At 46.3% G+C, this 13,280-nt stretch overlaps 1 protein-coding gene across 3 annotated transcripts in view; it reads right to left on the reverse strand.

Moving 5' to 3' along the window:
• Positions 1-2,448: 2,448 nt before the first annotated feature.
• Positions 2,449-13,280, reverse strand: part of PDE10A (phosphodiesterase 10A) — a 339,438-nt gene continuing 328,606 nt past the window's right edge. For all 3 annotated transcript variants that reach the window (XM_042940270.1, XM_042940269.1, XM_042940272.1), the window contains exons 19-22: positions 12,634-12,745; positions 9,814-9,894; positions 6,108-6,196; positions 2,449-3,608 (exon numbers count right to left, since the gene is read on the reverse strand). In XM_042940270.1, the coding sequence (XP_042796204.1) occupies positions 3,491-3,608; positions 6,108-6,196; positions 9,814-9,894; positions 12,634-12,745 (400 nt within the window). In that variant the 3' untranslated portion in view covers positions 2,449-3,490. The remainder of the gene's footprint in view (positions 3,609-6,107; positions 6,197-9,813; positions 9,895-12,633; positions 12,746-13,280) is intronic.

Below are 13,280 nucleotides of genomic sequence, written 5' to 3' on the forward strand. Positions count from 1 at the left end.
TAAAATAAAGGCACAGGCCCAGGCATGGTGAAGAATTTAGTCCTATTAAAGCTCAAACCTTAATTTTGAGTTAAAAGACCAGAAACGTAATAGTCAAACTAAATCTATTACAAAATCCAGGTAGCTAAGGATTTTATGCATCTATGTGTATCACTACAAACATATCTAGAGTGCCCAATCATACCAATAAAGCAAAATTCACTGAGATTAATTGTGGAAAAGGAAAAAAAAAGAATCTAAAGCTATCTAAAAAGCATGCTCAAAAGAGGAAACCTACGCTGAATAAATCCAGGTTCCAAGTAGTTCTGTCGTCGTCACCGTGAGAACACGTCACCTCGAGTGGCACCGTATCATTGGCACAGACGCCTTCCCACGGAGGGAAGCGTCCAGAATGAGGACGGCTGTGCTGAGAAATTCAGCTTCGTCTCTCCTCCATGACTCTGACGAGCCTCACAGAGTGATGAGGGCTGGGATGTGGATCTCAATCCGGCCCATAAAAGGGCCACTTTTGAGACTGACTTTCCACATCCATTTGTATTTGTTTAAGTTTTTCTAATGAATCAAACCAAAGTCAGCTATTTATTAATAAGATGCTTGGCATTTTTAGAATTTTATTCCACTGCCTAAGTTCGATATTTCGTGTTGCTGGCAGGCATTTCCAAGAAAATTTCTAGTTAAAAAATACAGTCAGTATCTCTGGGGAAGATGATGTACGAATTGCATTTGACAACAAAGCTGTGTCTATTATCCATCAGCACAACCACGAACAATTTCCACAAATCGAACAAGCTACACATACTCACAGCTGGTTACCAAATTTATGGGGAGGGAAATTTTGGCCCAACATGAAATACCACCTTAATGAGAAACTTGTCAAAATGTCTGGTAATTAAAGCCATCTGCCCTTTGAAGAAAAGATCTGGGAGAAAGATGAGGACAGAACTCAAAAGTTTGGCTGCCAAAATATAAAAATACTCCTAACTGCATTGTTTCCGAAGCAGATTACTGACTAAATGCCACTGCATCTTGGGCCCAGTTTAGGTCAATCTATGATTCCGAAGTAGTACTAAGGAATATTCATAGTTTACGTTAGAACGTAGTCCTTTGTTCAAACTTCGCTTTGGTCATGAGGATACCTTAGGAGAAATCAGCCAATCGATAAATCCACGTACATTTCTTTGGAAAGTTGTTCAAAGAACACATCACCTGACATAATACACCTGGCTATGCCAAAATAAGAGACCTTTCTCTAATAATCTTCGAACGGCACTCTTAAAATGGAAAGAGCGCCATAGGATTCCTCCCCCTCATGACTGTTTTCTGTATCAAAAAGCCCAATTCACGCATTCTTTTTAAGATCCTTTTAATTAAACGCATCTTAAATGATACTTCCTCCCCTGGTCCCTTGCATTTCAGTCGTCGAGTTAAATTAGATGCCTGTACTAATTCTCGCGAGTGAGGTTCGATTTGGTGGGTCCAGTTTCATACATGCGGGTGCGGAAAAACACGCAACATTTTAGAATCCAATCCGGTAAACGCACTAACGTGAAAAGGGATGTTTTCTAGTCCGCTCTTTATCAAACAATATACATTTTCCAACACGCGTCAGTTTTTGAAGAAAGGGGCTCTTACTTTTTATTGATGTCTTGCATCTGTCTCCCTTATACATATGTCCTTTCATACATGTGTGTATATCTGCGTGCGCGTGTGTGTGTCTAGTTACAGTGGTATTTCATTTTACCTCGTATTGCGTAACAGCAAATGGAGCCCCACGTAGGGAAGACGGCAACTTTCAAAAGCCCACAGGGAAACTGAACACATAGTGTTAATTTTAAAATAAGAACGTTTACATGTAGCTAACTCTTCTACAACATAAATCGTGTTGTAGAAACATTTAATCTTTTTGGCAAAAACCATATGGGTAATAATGTGTACATCACTGAATATGTAAAAGAGTATTTCCAAAATTGATTTTATTGAAAGTAATATGCCGGTCTCCTGCCACGGGAACAGTAGCTAAGCTATTTGTTATGAATCAGCCCATCACTTCTTGAGACTCGAATTCCTTCGGGGTCGGGACTAACCACAGCTTTGGAGGTGACCTTGCCATGGTGCTGAAAATCAACAGCATGAATGGGCACCAGAAGCGACTGGCTTGTAATCCTTGTACGAAGGGGTCCAGACTCTTGTGTATTCTTCAAAACGTTTACGTTGTACAGTAATAAGAGTCTACCCAAAATTATACAGAAGAAACTCTCCAAATCACAGGTTGCGGTGTAGATCCTTGACCTCGAGCAGAGGAAAGAGGACAGAAGTTAGCCCCGAAGCACCCGCACTGGGTTCCACTTCCCGGTCACGGACGGAGAGCGTGGGGAGTGCGACTGAGGAGCACAAAAGGGGACGAGCGGGTAGCGGGCACGGCAGATCAAAGTAAAAATTACACACGACTTAAATTTCACGGTTTAATGTGATTTTAAGAGAAACGTATGGTATTTTAATGAAAGAATTCGTAGAAGAAACCTCTCATTTTGAGTGTGAGTCTCAAATTTTGCAATGACACCAAGTGAAAATATAAAGAAATCATTATTAAAATTCACATTTTACATCCCCTAAGACCTGTCTGTTAAGAAAGACTCATATGCTTGGCTTTTGTTTTGTTCTTTATGCAAAGGGTTTAGAAAATTTGCCTACAATGATGGGAAAAAAAAAAACAACACCAACTGAAAAATATTCTTTGCCGTTTTTTGGTGGATACTTGTGGTTCGGAGATTTGTTATGGTGTATACTTGCCTCTTTTCTCAGGACAGAAAGTCCACCTCATTCAGTGTTCGACCTATTCATCTAAGCCCTTCGGTATAAACCTAAAGAACACACTTTCGTCCACCTAACTTTTAATTCACGAGGCTCTGAAACAGGAATCTGACTACTGTCCATCACCGATTGCAGAAAGACACTTCTTACGCTGTCCCTCAATGACGCTTGTCCTGAGGCCGTCTGCTACACTGCACGCTAATTACAAGTAGGTCACACACAAACATTCACAACAGTAATATGTAAAAATTCCTATTTAGAACCAACAACGTCAAAGCAACATTGGTGTTAGAGCCAAAGTACAATATCAGAGTAGTACCATTTTAACCCCTCACTAGAAAGATACAATGGAAAAGTACCCCCTTCTGAATGATTGTTGTCCTATCCCATTAAGGCCTCAGCAATATGTGCCTATTAGAAAAGGCCAGTTCACAGGTCAAACGGGGTCACGTGGACAGCCGATCTGGCCCCGGGGTGGTCCTGGTTGGTCACCGTCTACGATGCGTTACAGACGAGACTGGCGGGGAGTCATCCGCTTGCCGTGTTTCCCGATGTCACCTTGTCGAAGAGGTCTGCAGCCTAGTTACCAGGTGTAGGTTTCCCCCCCCAAAAATAAAAGGAAGAAAAGTCAAAGAAGCAGGACGGGCGTCTTCAGGTGGGACAGCTGGTCGCGGAGCGGTCAGTCCCCCATCTTCACTGGCAGCTTCTCGGATGGCTCGTGGGCCCCCGGCTGGGACGAGACCCATACGGCACTCTCTTCCCCTCGGATCACCTTCTCCCACTGGCTCAGGTTATTCCTACGGATAAGAGATGCGGGGACAGGTGATGCTTGAAAAAGGATTTCCGGACTCGGGTCTCAGAATTTAACCACACCGCCCTGAGGCATAGCTGAGCAAGAGGGCTTTCTGGTGCCCTCCTGACTCCGATAATGGCTTTTGTGCCGTGGCCACGCAGGACCCCGCTAGGTCTCCCTGATGTGGCCCTGCACCTTGACTTACTCAGCAGAGCCTCAAGCCACCAAGGCTTGGGGGGGGCACCCGTCTGCCTCAAGCCACCAAGGCTTGGGGGGGCACCCGTTCCCACAAGCTCCAGGCAAGGGTACAAAAGGAGAGCTCAGCTCGGGACTTACCACCTCCTCATCAGTTAGAAAGGCTGACTGGAGGGGCACCTGGGTGGCTCAGTCAGTTAAGTGTCTGACTCTTGGTTCCAGCTCAGGTCATGATCTCACAGTTCGTGAGTTCGAGCCCCGGGTCGGGCTCTGTGCTGACAGTGCAGAGCCTGCTTGGGATTCTCTCCCTCCCTCTCTCTGTGTCCCTCCCGTTTGCTCTCTCTCTCTCTCTCTCAAAATAAATAAACATTAAAAAAAAAAAAAAAAAGCTGACTTGGAAAGGGGCACAAGCCGTCGGGAGTACTACCCAGGAGCACGGAGAGAAATGGAAAGGAAGGGAGGCTCCAGCAGCAAAAAAGTTCACCAACAGCACCAACAGCCAGGAGCCCGTGCTCTGCAGGTGGAAACAGTGCGCCGCCTGGGCTCCCTGTCACGTCATACCCGAAACCGGAAGGCGGTCCTATTCTGAACACCGTGTCACATATAAAAATTCACCGTAAGTTACACGTGACACAAAAGTGGGAAGTTTCCTTGTTGCACTAAAGCCATCTTCGTGCTCTGGCAACCTCTGGTGCCGGCTGTCCCCCCCCCCCCCCCCCCCCCCGCCAGCCCTTCTCTCTCCGCATCTGCAGCTCAATGCTGCAGACACTGCCCCTCAACCTTCCGGAACAGTGTGGCACAGTGTGGCCGCCACCACCGCGGGACCAACATCCTGCCTCCGTGGTTAACCGGGAAGAGATCTTAGCAACATCTCCCGCCTTGCAGCTTGCTTTCTTCTACACAAAGTCCACGTGAGACACACAATTCATACAGAGCACACGCACGGGAAGACGCCTCTGGACACAAGCAATCTCTAAAAACCTAACCTGAGAACTGTAACGTTTTACCTTCTGTGCCACATTATCGCATGATATTTTCCCGGAGCCTAAAGGGGGTTTTTGACATATCGGAAAAAAGACCTATACTAATGTTGCTCTTTCCTCGGACACCGATGATACATGATGACTTTTTTAAGTGTTAAGAAGGTTAAAATGGCCTTTAACGGATTACGTGGTCCAGCCAAGTACAACGAAGCAAGAATGCATCAAAGCTGCCGAGACAAGAATCCCAGTGTTGACCGTGGTGAGGATACTAATATAATAGAAAGCAGTCCCTTCTGTTGGTTCTAAGTATTTAGCATAAAACACAGATAATGTTTAGATAGGAAAAGACTGCACTGTCGCCTAGGTTCTCTTTAATCACCTGGATTTTGAGTGATTTCTCTTTGGTGGGGCACTGACTTTTCCAACTGATCCCATCAGGATTGAGTCCTAGTTCAAACTCCCTGTTGTCCACAGGGCTTAGTCCTGACGTAAAAAGATGATACTTTAATAAGCTAACCACTGCGGAACGTCTGACGGTTCAACAAAATAGGCTGGATGTCTTACGTTCATGTTTAAAACCATCAGTCTGTCGACGCAGTCCCCCGCCCCCCGCTCAGTGTGCCCACCCCAAGCCCCAGGGTGCTTCACGGTTAAGTCGTTAGGGAAATCAGCTGGACACCAGCTCACGTGCAGAATATCAGCACGTATGGCCGCTCTGCTCATAGCCCTTTGACATCCCCACAGGGGACTTCTTCTCGAAGTCAAATGGAAATCTTACAAAAATTCCAATGTCCTTAGCTGAGCTCATCCCTCAAAAGCGAGCGACGGTGAAGGGGCTCAGAGACGTCTGAGGCCGGGGTGGGTGACAGTCGGCTTACAGCTCTTCTGGGGAAAAGACAGAACTTCCCGAGAAAGAAGATCCCACGCTGGCTCCCGCTCCTCATGTGCCTAATAAGCTGTGTGACTGAGGCTGAGCCCCTCCCCACAAGCAGCCTCGAGCACACAGCACGGCCCCTGTCTTTTCTCACACACACCGGCCATAGATCCCTGGGTCGTAACAAACCAAATCCCAAGCCACACGCCTTCTGGCTCCTTTTTGGCGGTTGCGTGACTTTATGAATGTCCTTAACATATACTTGGTACCTAGAAAAACACACGGCCCATAAAATTACGTTCGTTGTAAACCTTCGGGAAGGCACGACACACGCCGATGGGACAGAACAATCCTATATGGAGTCTTAGTCATTTTTAAAACTGATGCCCCCCCCCCCAAAAAAAAAAAAATAAAATAAGACTAACATCCCAGCTTACGCCGTGGTACGTACCTGCACGCCTGCAGGAGAGGCTCCGTGGGCGGGAAGATCTGCGTGAGGGTGGTATAGCAGGGGATGGCCACGGCGTTGTAGAAGCCCAGCTGCCCCCGTGCAGAGCCACGGACAAGAAGACACAAGACCGCACGTTAGCGACTCTAGTAGATGCCGCTTCTCAAGCGAAGCTTCCACTTTTCCACTTCTCAAGCCTAACTACGGAATTAAGTGTTCTAGTGTTGCTCTGTGATATCTGGGCTCGGCGAATACCGCTGCGGAGGGCGTTCGAAATGCCTTAAAGTAGTTTTTGAGATAACACACAGGAAAAGAAGTTAAACCGAAACCCAAGGGCAACAGCCAGTGAGACTCCATCTATGGATCAGTCAAGTTATCAATTCAAGTACTGTTCTTGTTGCTGGTCAAAGTTAGTTTTGTTTTTTTTTTTCTTTTTAATGTTTATTTTTGAGAGAGAGAGAGAGAGAGAGAGAGAGAGGGAGAGAGAGAGAGAGACAGGGGCGGAGAGAGAGGGAGACACAGAATCCGAAGCAGGCTCCGGGCTCTGAGCTGTCAGCACAGAGCCTGATGCGGGGCTCGAACTCCGGGAACGGAGAGATCATGACCTGAGCCCAAGTCGGATGCTCACCCGACTGAGCCACCCAGGCGCCCCAGAAAGTTAGTTTTCTACCACAGACATTTCAGAGTCAAACCTGCTATTTGTCTACATGGAGGCCTCTTTATAACTTAATATTGGGGAATCAGCACAGGGTGTTTTGTGGGTCTGTTACCCTTGGCCTTTGGTGCATTGTTTGGTCTCCTGAGACGTTCTTAATCTCCCTCCCTTTTTTTTTTGACCTACAACAAATCTCATTGACTATATCACAGTTCTTCTCAGGTTACAGTTCTTTTAATATGCCAGATTTCACAGTTTTTGATCTCTGGCACTCAAAAAAATATATTAAGGGACATTTTATTAGGAATTTCAGGCCACAGTAGAAATAAATGCTTCCAGCCCAGACTGGCCTACTGAAGGCCGGATGAAAAAGACCTTTTAGACTGTTAGCAGGGAACACAGAGGGTCTAGCTACAATTACCACCAGATATGACTGCCTCTTTGGATGAGGTGACCCCCCCAAACCAGGGCTTACCAAATTCTTTAAAAAAAAGTGAACTTCAATGAGATGCACCCAAGGTACAGAAGAGCGGACTCTCCTTGGTGGTTACTTTCTGCCTTCTGCTGCTGTGCAGACTATCTGCACTCAAACTCATACTGTAAATGGGTTCGGCAACTTTGGCATAAAGCCAGACTCTTCTCTTAATTCAATGGTGCTGGAACACGGTCCATTCTCCGACGGCACCTTCAGCCATCCTGGGCTTTCGGCTGGGACGAAAGCTTAACTATTCAGAAAGAACTCTGTTAGGTAGGTATCTACCAGTGCGATGGCTAGATTGTAGGGTAGCTCTATTTTTAACTTAAAATTTTTTTTAATGTTTATCTACTCAGGGAGAGAGAGAGAGAGAGCACGAGCGGGGGAGGGGCAGAGAGAGAGAGGGAGAGAGAGGATCCCAAGCACGCTCTAGTGTGGTCAGAGCAGAGTCAGACGCCTCAATCTCATAAACTGTGAGACCACGGCCTCAGCTGAAATCAAGAGTTGGGATGTTTAACCGACTGAGCCACCCAGGCACCCCTTTAACTTTTTGAGGAACCTCTATTCTGTTTTCCAGAGTGGCTGTGCCACTTTGCATTCCCATCAATAGTGCATGAGGGTTCCTTTTTCTCCACATCCTTGCCGACACCTGTTGTTTCCTGTGTTGTTACTTTTAGCCACTTTGACAGGTGTGAGGTGATATCTCATTGTGGTTTGGATTTGTATTTCCCTGATGATGAGTGATGTTGAGCATCTTTTCATGTGTCTGTTAGCCATCTGGATGTCTTCTTTGGAAAAAATGTCTATTCATGTCTTCTGCCTATGTCGTCACTGGATTATTTGGGTTTTTTTCGGTGTTGCATTTGATAAGTTCTTTATAGATTTTTGATACTAACCCTTTATCAGATATATCATTGATACAAAAGTACGGATTCAAAGGGGCCCATGCACCCCAATGTTTATAGTAGCATTATGAACAGCCTACTTATGGGAAGACCCCAAATGTCCATCGACAGATGAATGGATACAGAGGATGTGGTTTATATACACAATGGAATATTATGTAACCACCAAAAAGAATGAAATCTTGCCATTTGCAATGACGTGGATGGAGCTAGAAGGTATTACGCTAAGCAAGTAAGTCAGAGAGAGACAAATATCATATGATTTCACTCATATGTGGAATTTGCGAAGCAAAACAGATGAACACGGGGAAGAGGAAAAAAAGAGGAGAGGGAAACGAACCACAAGAGACAACAAACTGAGGGCTGCTGGAGGGGTGTGGGTGGGGGATGGGCTAGATGGGTGATGGGCAGTAAGGAGGGCGTTTGTTGAGATGAGCACTGGGTGTTGGATGTAAGTGACAGATCACTGGGTTCTACTCTTGAAACCAATATTGCCCTGTATGTTAACTAACTAGAATTTATATAAAAATTTGAAAAAGAAAAAAAAAAAAAGAACTTTGTCAGATCCCTATCTTAAGCCATTGTAGCAAGGTAAGATTCAGAGGAATTAACAAATCAAATAGAAAGCCATGAAACATAGGGTGACTAAAGAAAACAGAGGCAAATGCTTAATCACATGGTGGGACAGGACAGGATGAGCAGAGGCCAGGGAGGGCAGACAGGCCTCAGGAGCACCTACGTGGGAAAGCTCCATAAACAATATTAAAAAGAAACTAAACTGCAAAATACACACGAGACAGGCCTGCCAGGTGCACGTTCCGCAGGAAGGAACAACAGGCCCCCCCATCAGCAAAGCTGGCCAAGGACGCGAGCACCCCGTGGACGGAAGGCAGTGAGGAGGAGAAAGCCACAGGGCCTTTGCCTTTCTCTGTGCTGGCGTCTTCGAAACCTGTGGACCTGCCTGAACTGCTGTATTAATAGTAAATTAACTCTAAGTAAAGTAGGAAAACTTGAGAGCTCATCCCAAACCATCATCCTGTGCGTTTTCTCAAATGTTTTCTAAACTAAATTCTAGGTTACAATTATTTGTCCGCAGCTAACTTCCTCGTGACGGCGTTTGAAGAACGGTACTTTTGAAAGACCGTGGGTCTGGGAAGTACCTTGTACCACACGTGCACACACGCAGAACTGACAAGGCACAGAGCTGTCAAAACATCACAAAACTGACATCAACCATGCGGTAAGACCTGAAAAAATATTAATTAATGTGAACTGACCGGAAGAGAAAACCCAACGTGCACTAGGACACTGTGCGTTACTCGTTGGGAGGAGAGGACCTGATCAAAACCTAGAACGCTTCTCTCTAAAGGATACCTTTGCACAATGACGAAAGGTTTTCTGCTTGTTAAAAATATTAACAACTCAAATTCATCCATTCTTCTATTTCAAGTCACTGATTACTGCGCTCAGATCTGTAGCAAGAACTGAAGGCAGGAGCAGCTGTGGATTCCTGAAATCCAACCAGAACTTCCTGACCCTGGTCTGGCCACCCGCAAACTCCACCTGAGTAGAGAAGATTTCCGGGCCTAGGCTCTGCAGGACGGTGGGTACTTTTTATTCACGGATGACTCTGGGAGCGCCTCACGTTATCTGACCTTCCAGCAGGACCCATACCTGGCCCTGTGGGACCTCGTCCTTCTTGTCTCTGTCCATCATGGGGATGGGCTGTATTCCCAGCTTCTTCATCTCGTCACCCTAAGATAAACAGGGAAAGCCAAGATTGCTCAACTTATCAACGGTCACAAAGTTCTGACATTAACGAGTTCCCTTTATGCATTAATTTCCTTCAAAATGGATAACGTTTCTGGCTACTGATCCACGCAAGTGTCAAAACAAAAACTTAACGTATCATTGTTTGGCGTCTATCCTGACGCCGTCTGTTCGGGTTCCGCTGTGTGCGAGTTAGTGACAGGTACAACAAGAGGAGCGGAGTAACCAGGGAGGCCCAGTGATGGCCAACAGAGCCTGGAACAGACCTCGCGGCCTTCTCCTCACTTACGTTTCAAGGGAGTCTTCGTGTGTGTTGAACGGGACGGAGCGAGGCTCTAGAGAGAAATGTTGTGTATCAAGAAGAAACACGAGCCTGCTAGAACGGTGTAACTGGCTGTAAGCAGGGCAAAGGTTATAATCACAGATGTTTATATTGAAGATTGACTGTGTCGCAGCCTCTGGGGTAGGTGACTGGTGGCTATTCTTTCATTCAACCTTCATGGAATACTAGGGAGTTAGAAATTATTGTCCCCATTTTACAGATTTTAAACATTCTTTCCTTCTTTTTTAGTTATTTGTTAAAGACCATTAAAATCTTTCTTAATACATCCCAACTTTTTCCTTACTACCCCATGTCCCTCACATTTCTTAATTATTCGATTATTTTAATTATTTCGCAATCATGCTTACGTTTAGAAGTCAGATGCACAGAACTAAGGCCATCCTAGATTTGCTAAGGTCCAGAAATAAAGGTCAATGACCCTCACGAAGATTTCCAGGTACAGGACAAAGGAAGCTGTCCTAACGACATGAAGGCACGTGAGCACAGCTTTTGCGATAGTGTGGTCGCTTTTAAACGTTAACGTCAGGGGTTCTCAAACGTTTTCGTTTTCCGTTCTGAGCGAGTGAAGCTAGCCAGGCCTCTTGCTCGAGGATACCGCGAGTGCAGTACGTGAACGGATCTCGACTAAACAATGACCTGACTATGTACTGTACTCCCAGACCAGGATAAATGCTGACGAGGAAAACAACAGAGTGTTGTGGAGGGTACACAACGGGGACCGTCCCTAGAGCAAGGCCTGCCCAGGAAGGCTGCGGAGGGCAGGGCGGGGCCAGGGGAGCCGCCCTGGGTGGCGACGAGAGGGCCTTGGGTCAGGGAGTCCAGACAGGTTGAGACGTGGCATAGTCTGGAGGGGCGGTGGTCCGTGTAGATGAAGTCCGTGCTTTCGGTCTTTATCACAACGGCACGCGGGGGCAGATTGCAAACAGCGCTAACGTGGCCACTAGCCCCCAGATGGGGCAACTGAGGCATGGGGCTGGCTGGATGAAGCCGAGGCTTCATCCCCAAGTACAAAAGCAGGATTTTCATCTCAAGCAGCAGGACATCAACGACCACACTCTGAGTCACTGCTATTCTGACTCCAAGCGAAAAGGCAAGGACTCCGGTTAGAACGCTGCGGTAATTTGGGCGCAGGGCGGCCAAGTCTTGGAGCGGGGAGGCGTGGTGAATGCTGGGCAGAGAGTGGACCTAGCGAACCCCAGGGAGGTCAACAGGCAAGACGCAGCGACATCCGTCTCCTCTCATGGACTACGAGGTCCGTGAAGACGGCGTCCCTGGGCACACTGGGAGCTTGGTCAAGCTCTCTGCACCGTTTCATCAGTGCGGAACAGAGAGGGAAAAAAATCTACGTAACACATCTGTCACATTTTCATTCGTGTTTTAGAATCCAAATATAGTTATTAAAGTATGGGTTAGATCAGTTAAATAAAATTATCTGCAAAACAATAAGCTAGCTTTAGACCAGTTTCCTTATGTGGTATTTACCGAATGTACCTCACGCGAGAGTGTGTATGCACAATGTGTAAGGCATTCTGGAAAAATAACACAAGTATAATCAGCTCGAGGCCTGCGGTCCTCACGCAGCAAAAATTTTTCTCTTTGCCATCATGAAAACAATTCAATGTCATAAATCGTTTCTACTAAATTTTCAACTGAATGGTTTTCTGGTTTTTACTTTTTACAACCATTCTTTCATACAGGTGAGGCCTAAGGTTTGAATCACCAACTACCAAACTCTCCGCCCTTCAGATTTAATTTTACTTCTTCCAACCAAATGAGGTACCTGAAGGTTTAGTTTCACTCTCCCCACCTCACCGTAATCTTTGAATATGCAGGGGCCTCGCTATTTGCGGAGTCATTTGAACAAGAGAATATTCCACTTACTCGTGGACAATTCAGAAAGAAAACGGAGAAATAAAACCCTGATATTTTGATCAGAAATAAAAATTTCTGATAATTTAGATCATCCAGTCAAGAAAAGGTATGAATTAAAGTAATATCCACGGTTGTTTCACGTATCAGGAGTTTTAGGAGTTAAAAGCACACATGCTCAGTAGAACTCCTAATTTGCAGCTGAATTAACTATCTGGTATATTCGCAGAAACTCGTACGTCTCTGGTACAAGAGAATTATCTCCCAAATTTCCAAGTGCGGACACATACAGCGTGTGACACTGAGGGACTCACAATGGGCTGTACGTCTGCGTAAATGTCTTTGTATCTGTGCAGAAATGCTAATTCCTCTACTGCACGTGATTGACAACGGTTTTCTGAAGGAACCAGCACCCAGAGCAACTAAGATATTGTTACTTAAAATACCCGCACGTTAACGTTCTCGTCCAATTTGTTCTCATTTCCGCGTTCATATAAAAAGCGAAAACATACCTCAGCCCAGAATTCTGCATATATATCATTTGCTGTCAGTTTTGTAACCGGCCACAGTTTTGTTACGGAACAAAGATCACAGGCGGTCATCATCAAACCAATGACACGGTCTCTGGAACACAGAAACATAAAACGGGTCAGCGTGGCGTGGGCAAGACAGGCTAGAAAGGCGTCTGCATTTTCAGGAAAAAGAGGCTTTAAGCAGGCATTCCTTCGCGACGAGGAGGAGGGAGCTGACGGTACAAAGCCAGCAGGCAGGGACGTAAGTGCAACGAAAGCGCGGTGTTAGCCCAACTGGAAGGGCATCGGTCACCTCTGTCACCTGCCGCGGGAAGGATTCGGCGGTGTCCCTGCTGCCTGGGTACCACGGCTGAAACCAGAGAGGATGCAGGCATGTACCTAAACCCTAAGTCCTCTACTGCGCTTATACTGGGCCAGATTCACACCTTCCACGGAGTTCTGGAAATGCACGGGGCAAAGAAACCTTGAAGAAAACAATCTACCCCGATCCTCTTGTTTCTGGAAGAGAAACGTGAGGTGCGAAGAAGTGAAGCGAGGTCCCCAAGGCGTGAGCAGCTGGAGACCAGGCCACAGCGGACACGGGTCTGTCCCCCGAGTCTGGGCTGGGAGGCGGGGGGCTGCCGCCG

This window comes from Panthera leo, chromosome B2 (genome assembly GCF_018350215.1).
Source record: "Panthera leo isolate Ple1 chromosome B2, P.leo_Ple1_pat1.1, whole genome shotgun sequence".
Taxonomy (NCBI): Eukaryota; Metazoa; Chordata; class Mammalia; order Carnivora; family Felidae; genus Panthera; species Panthera leo.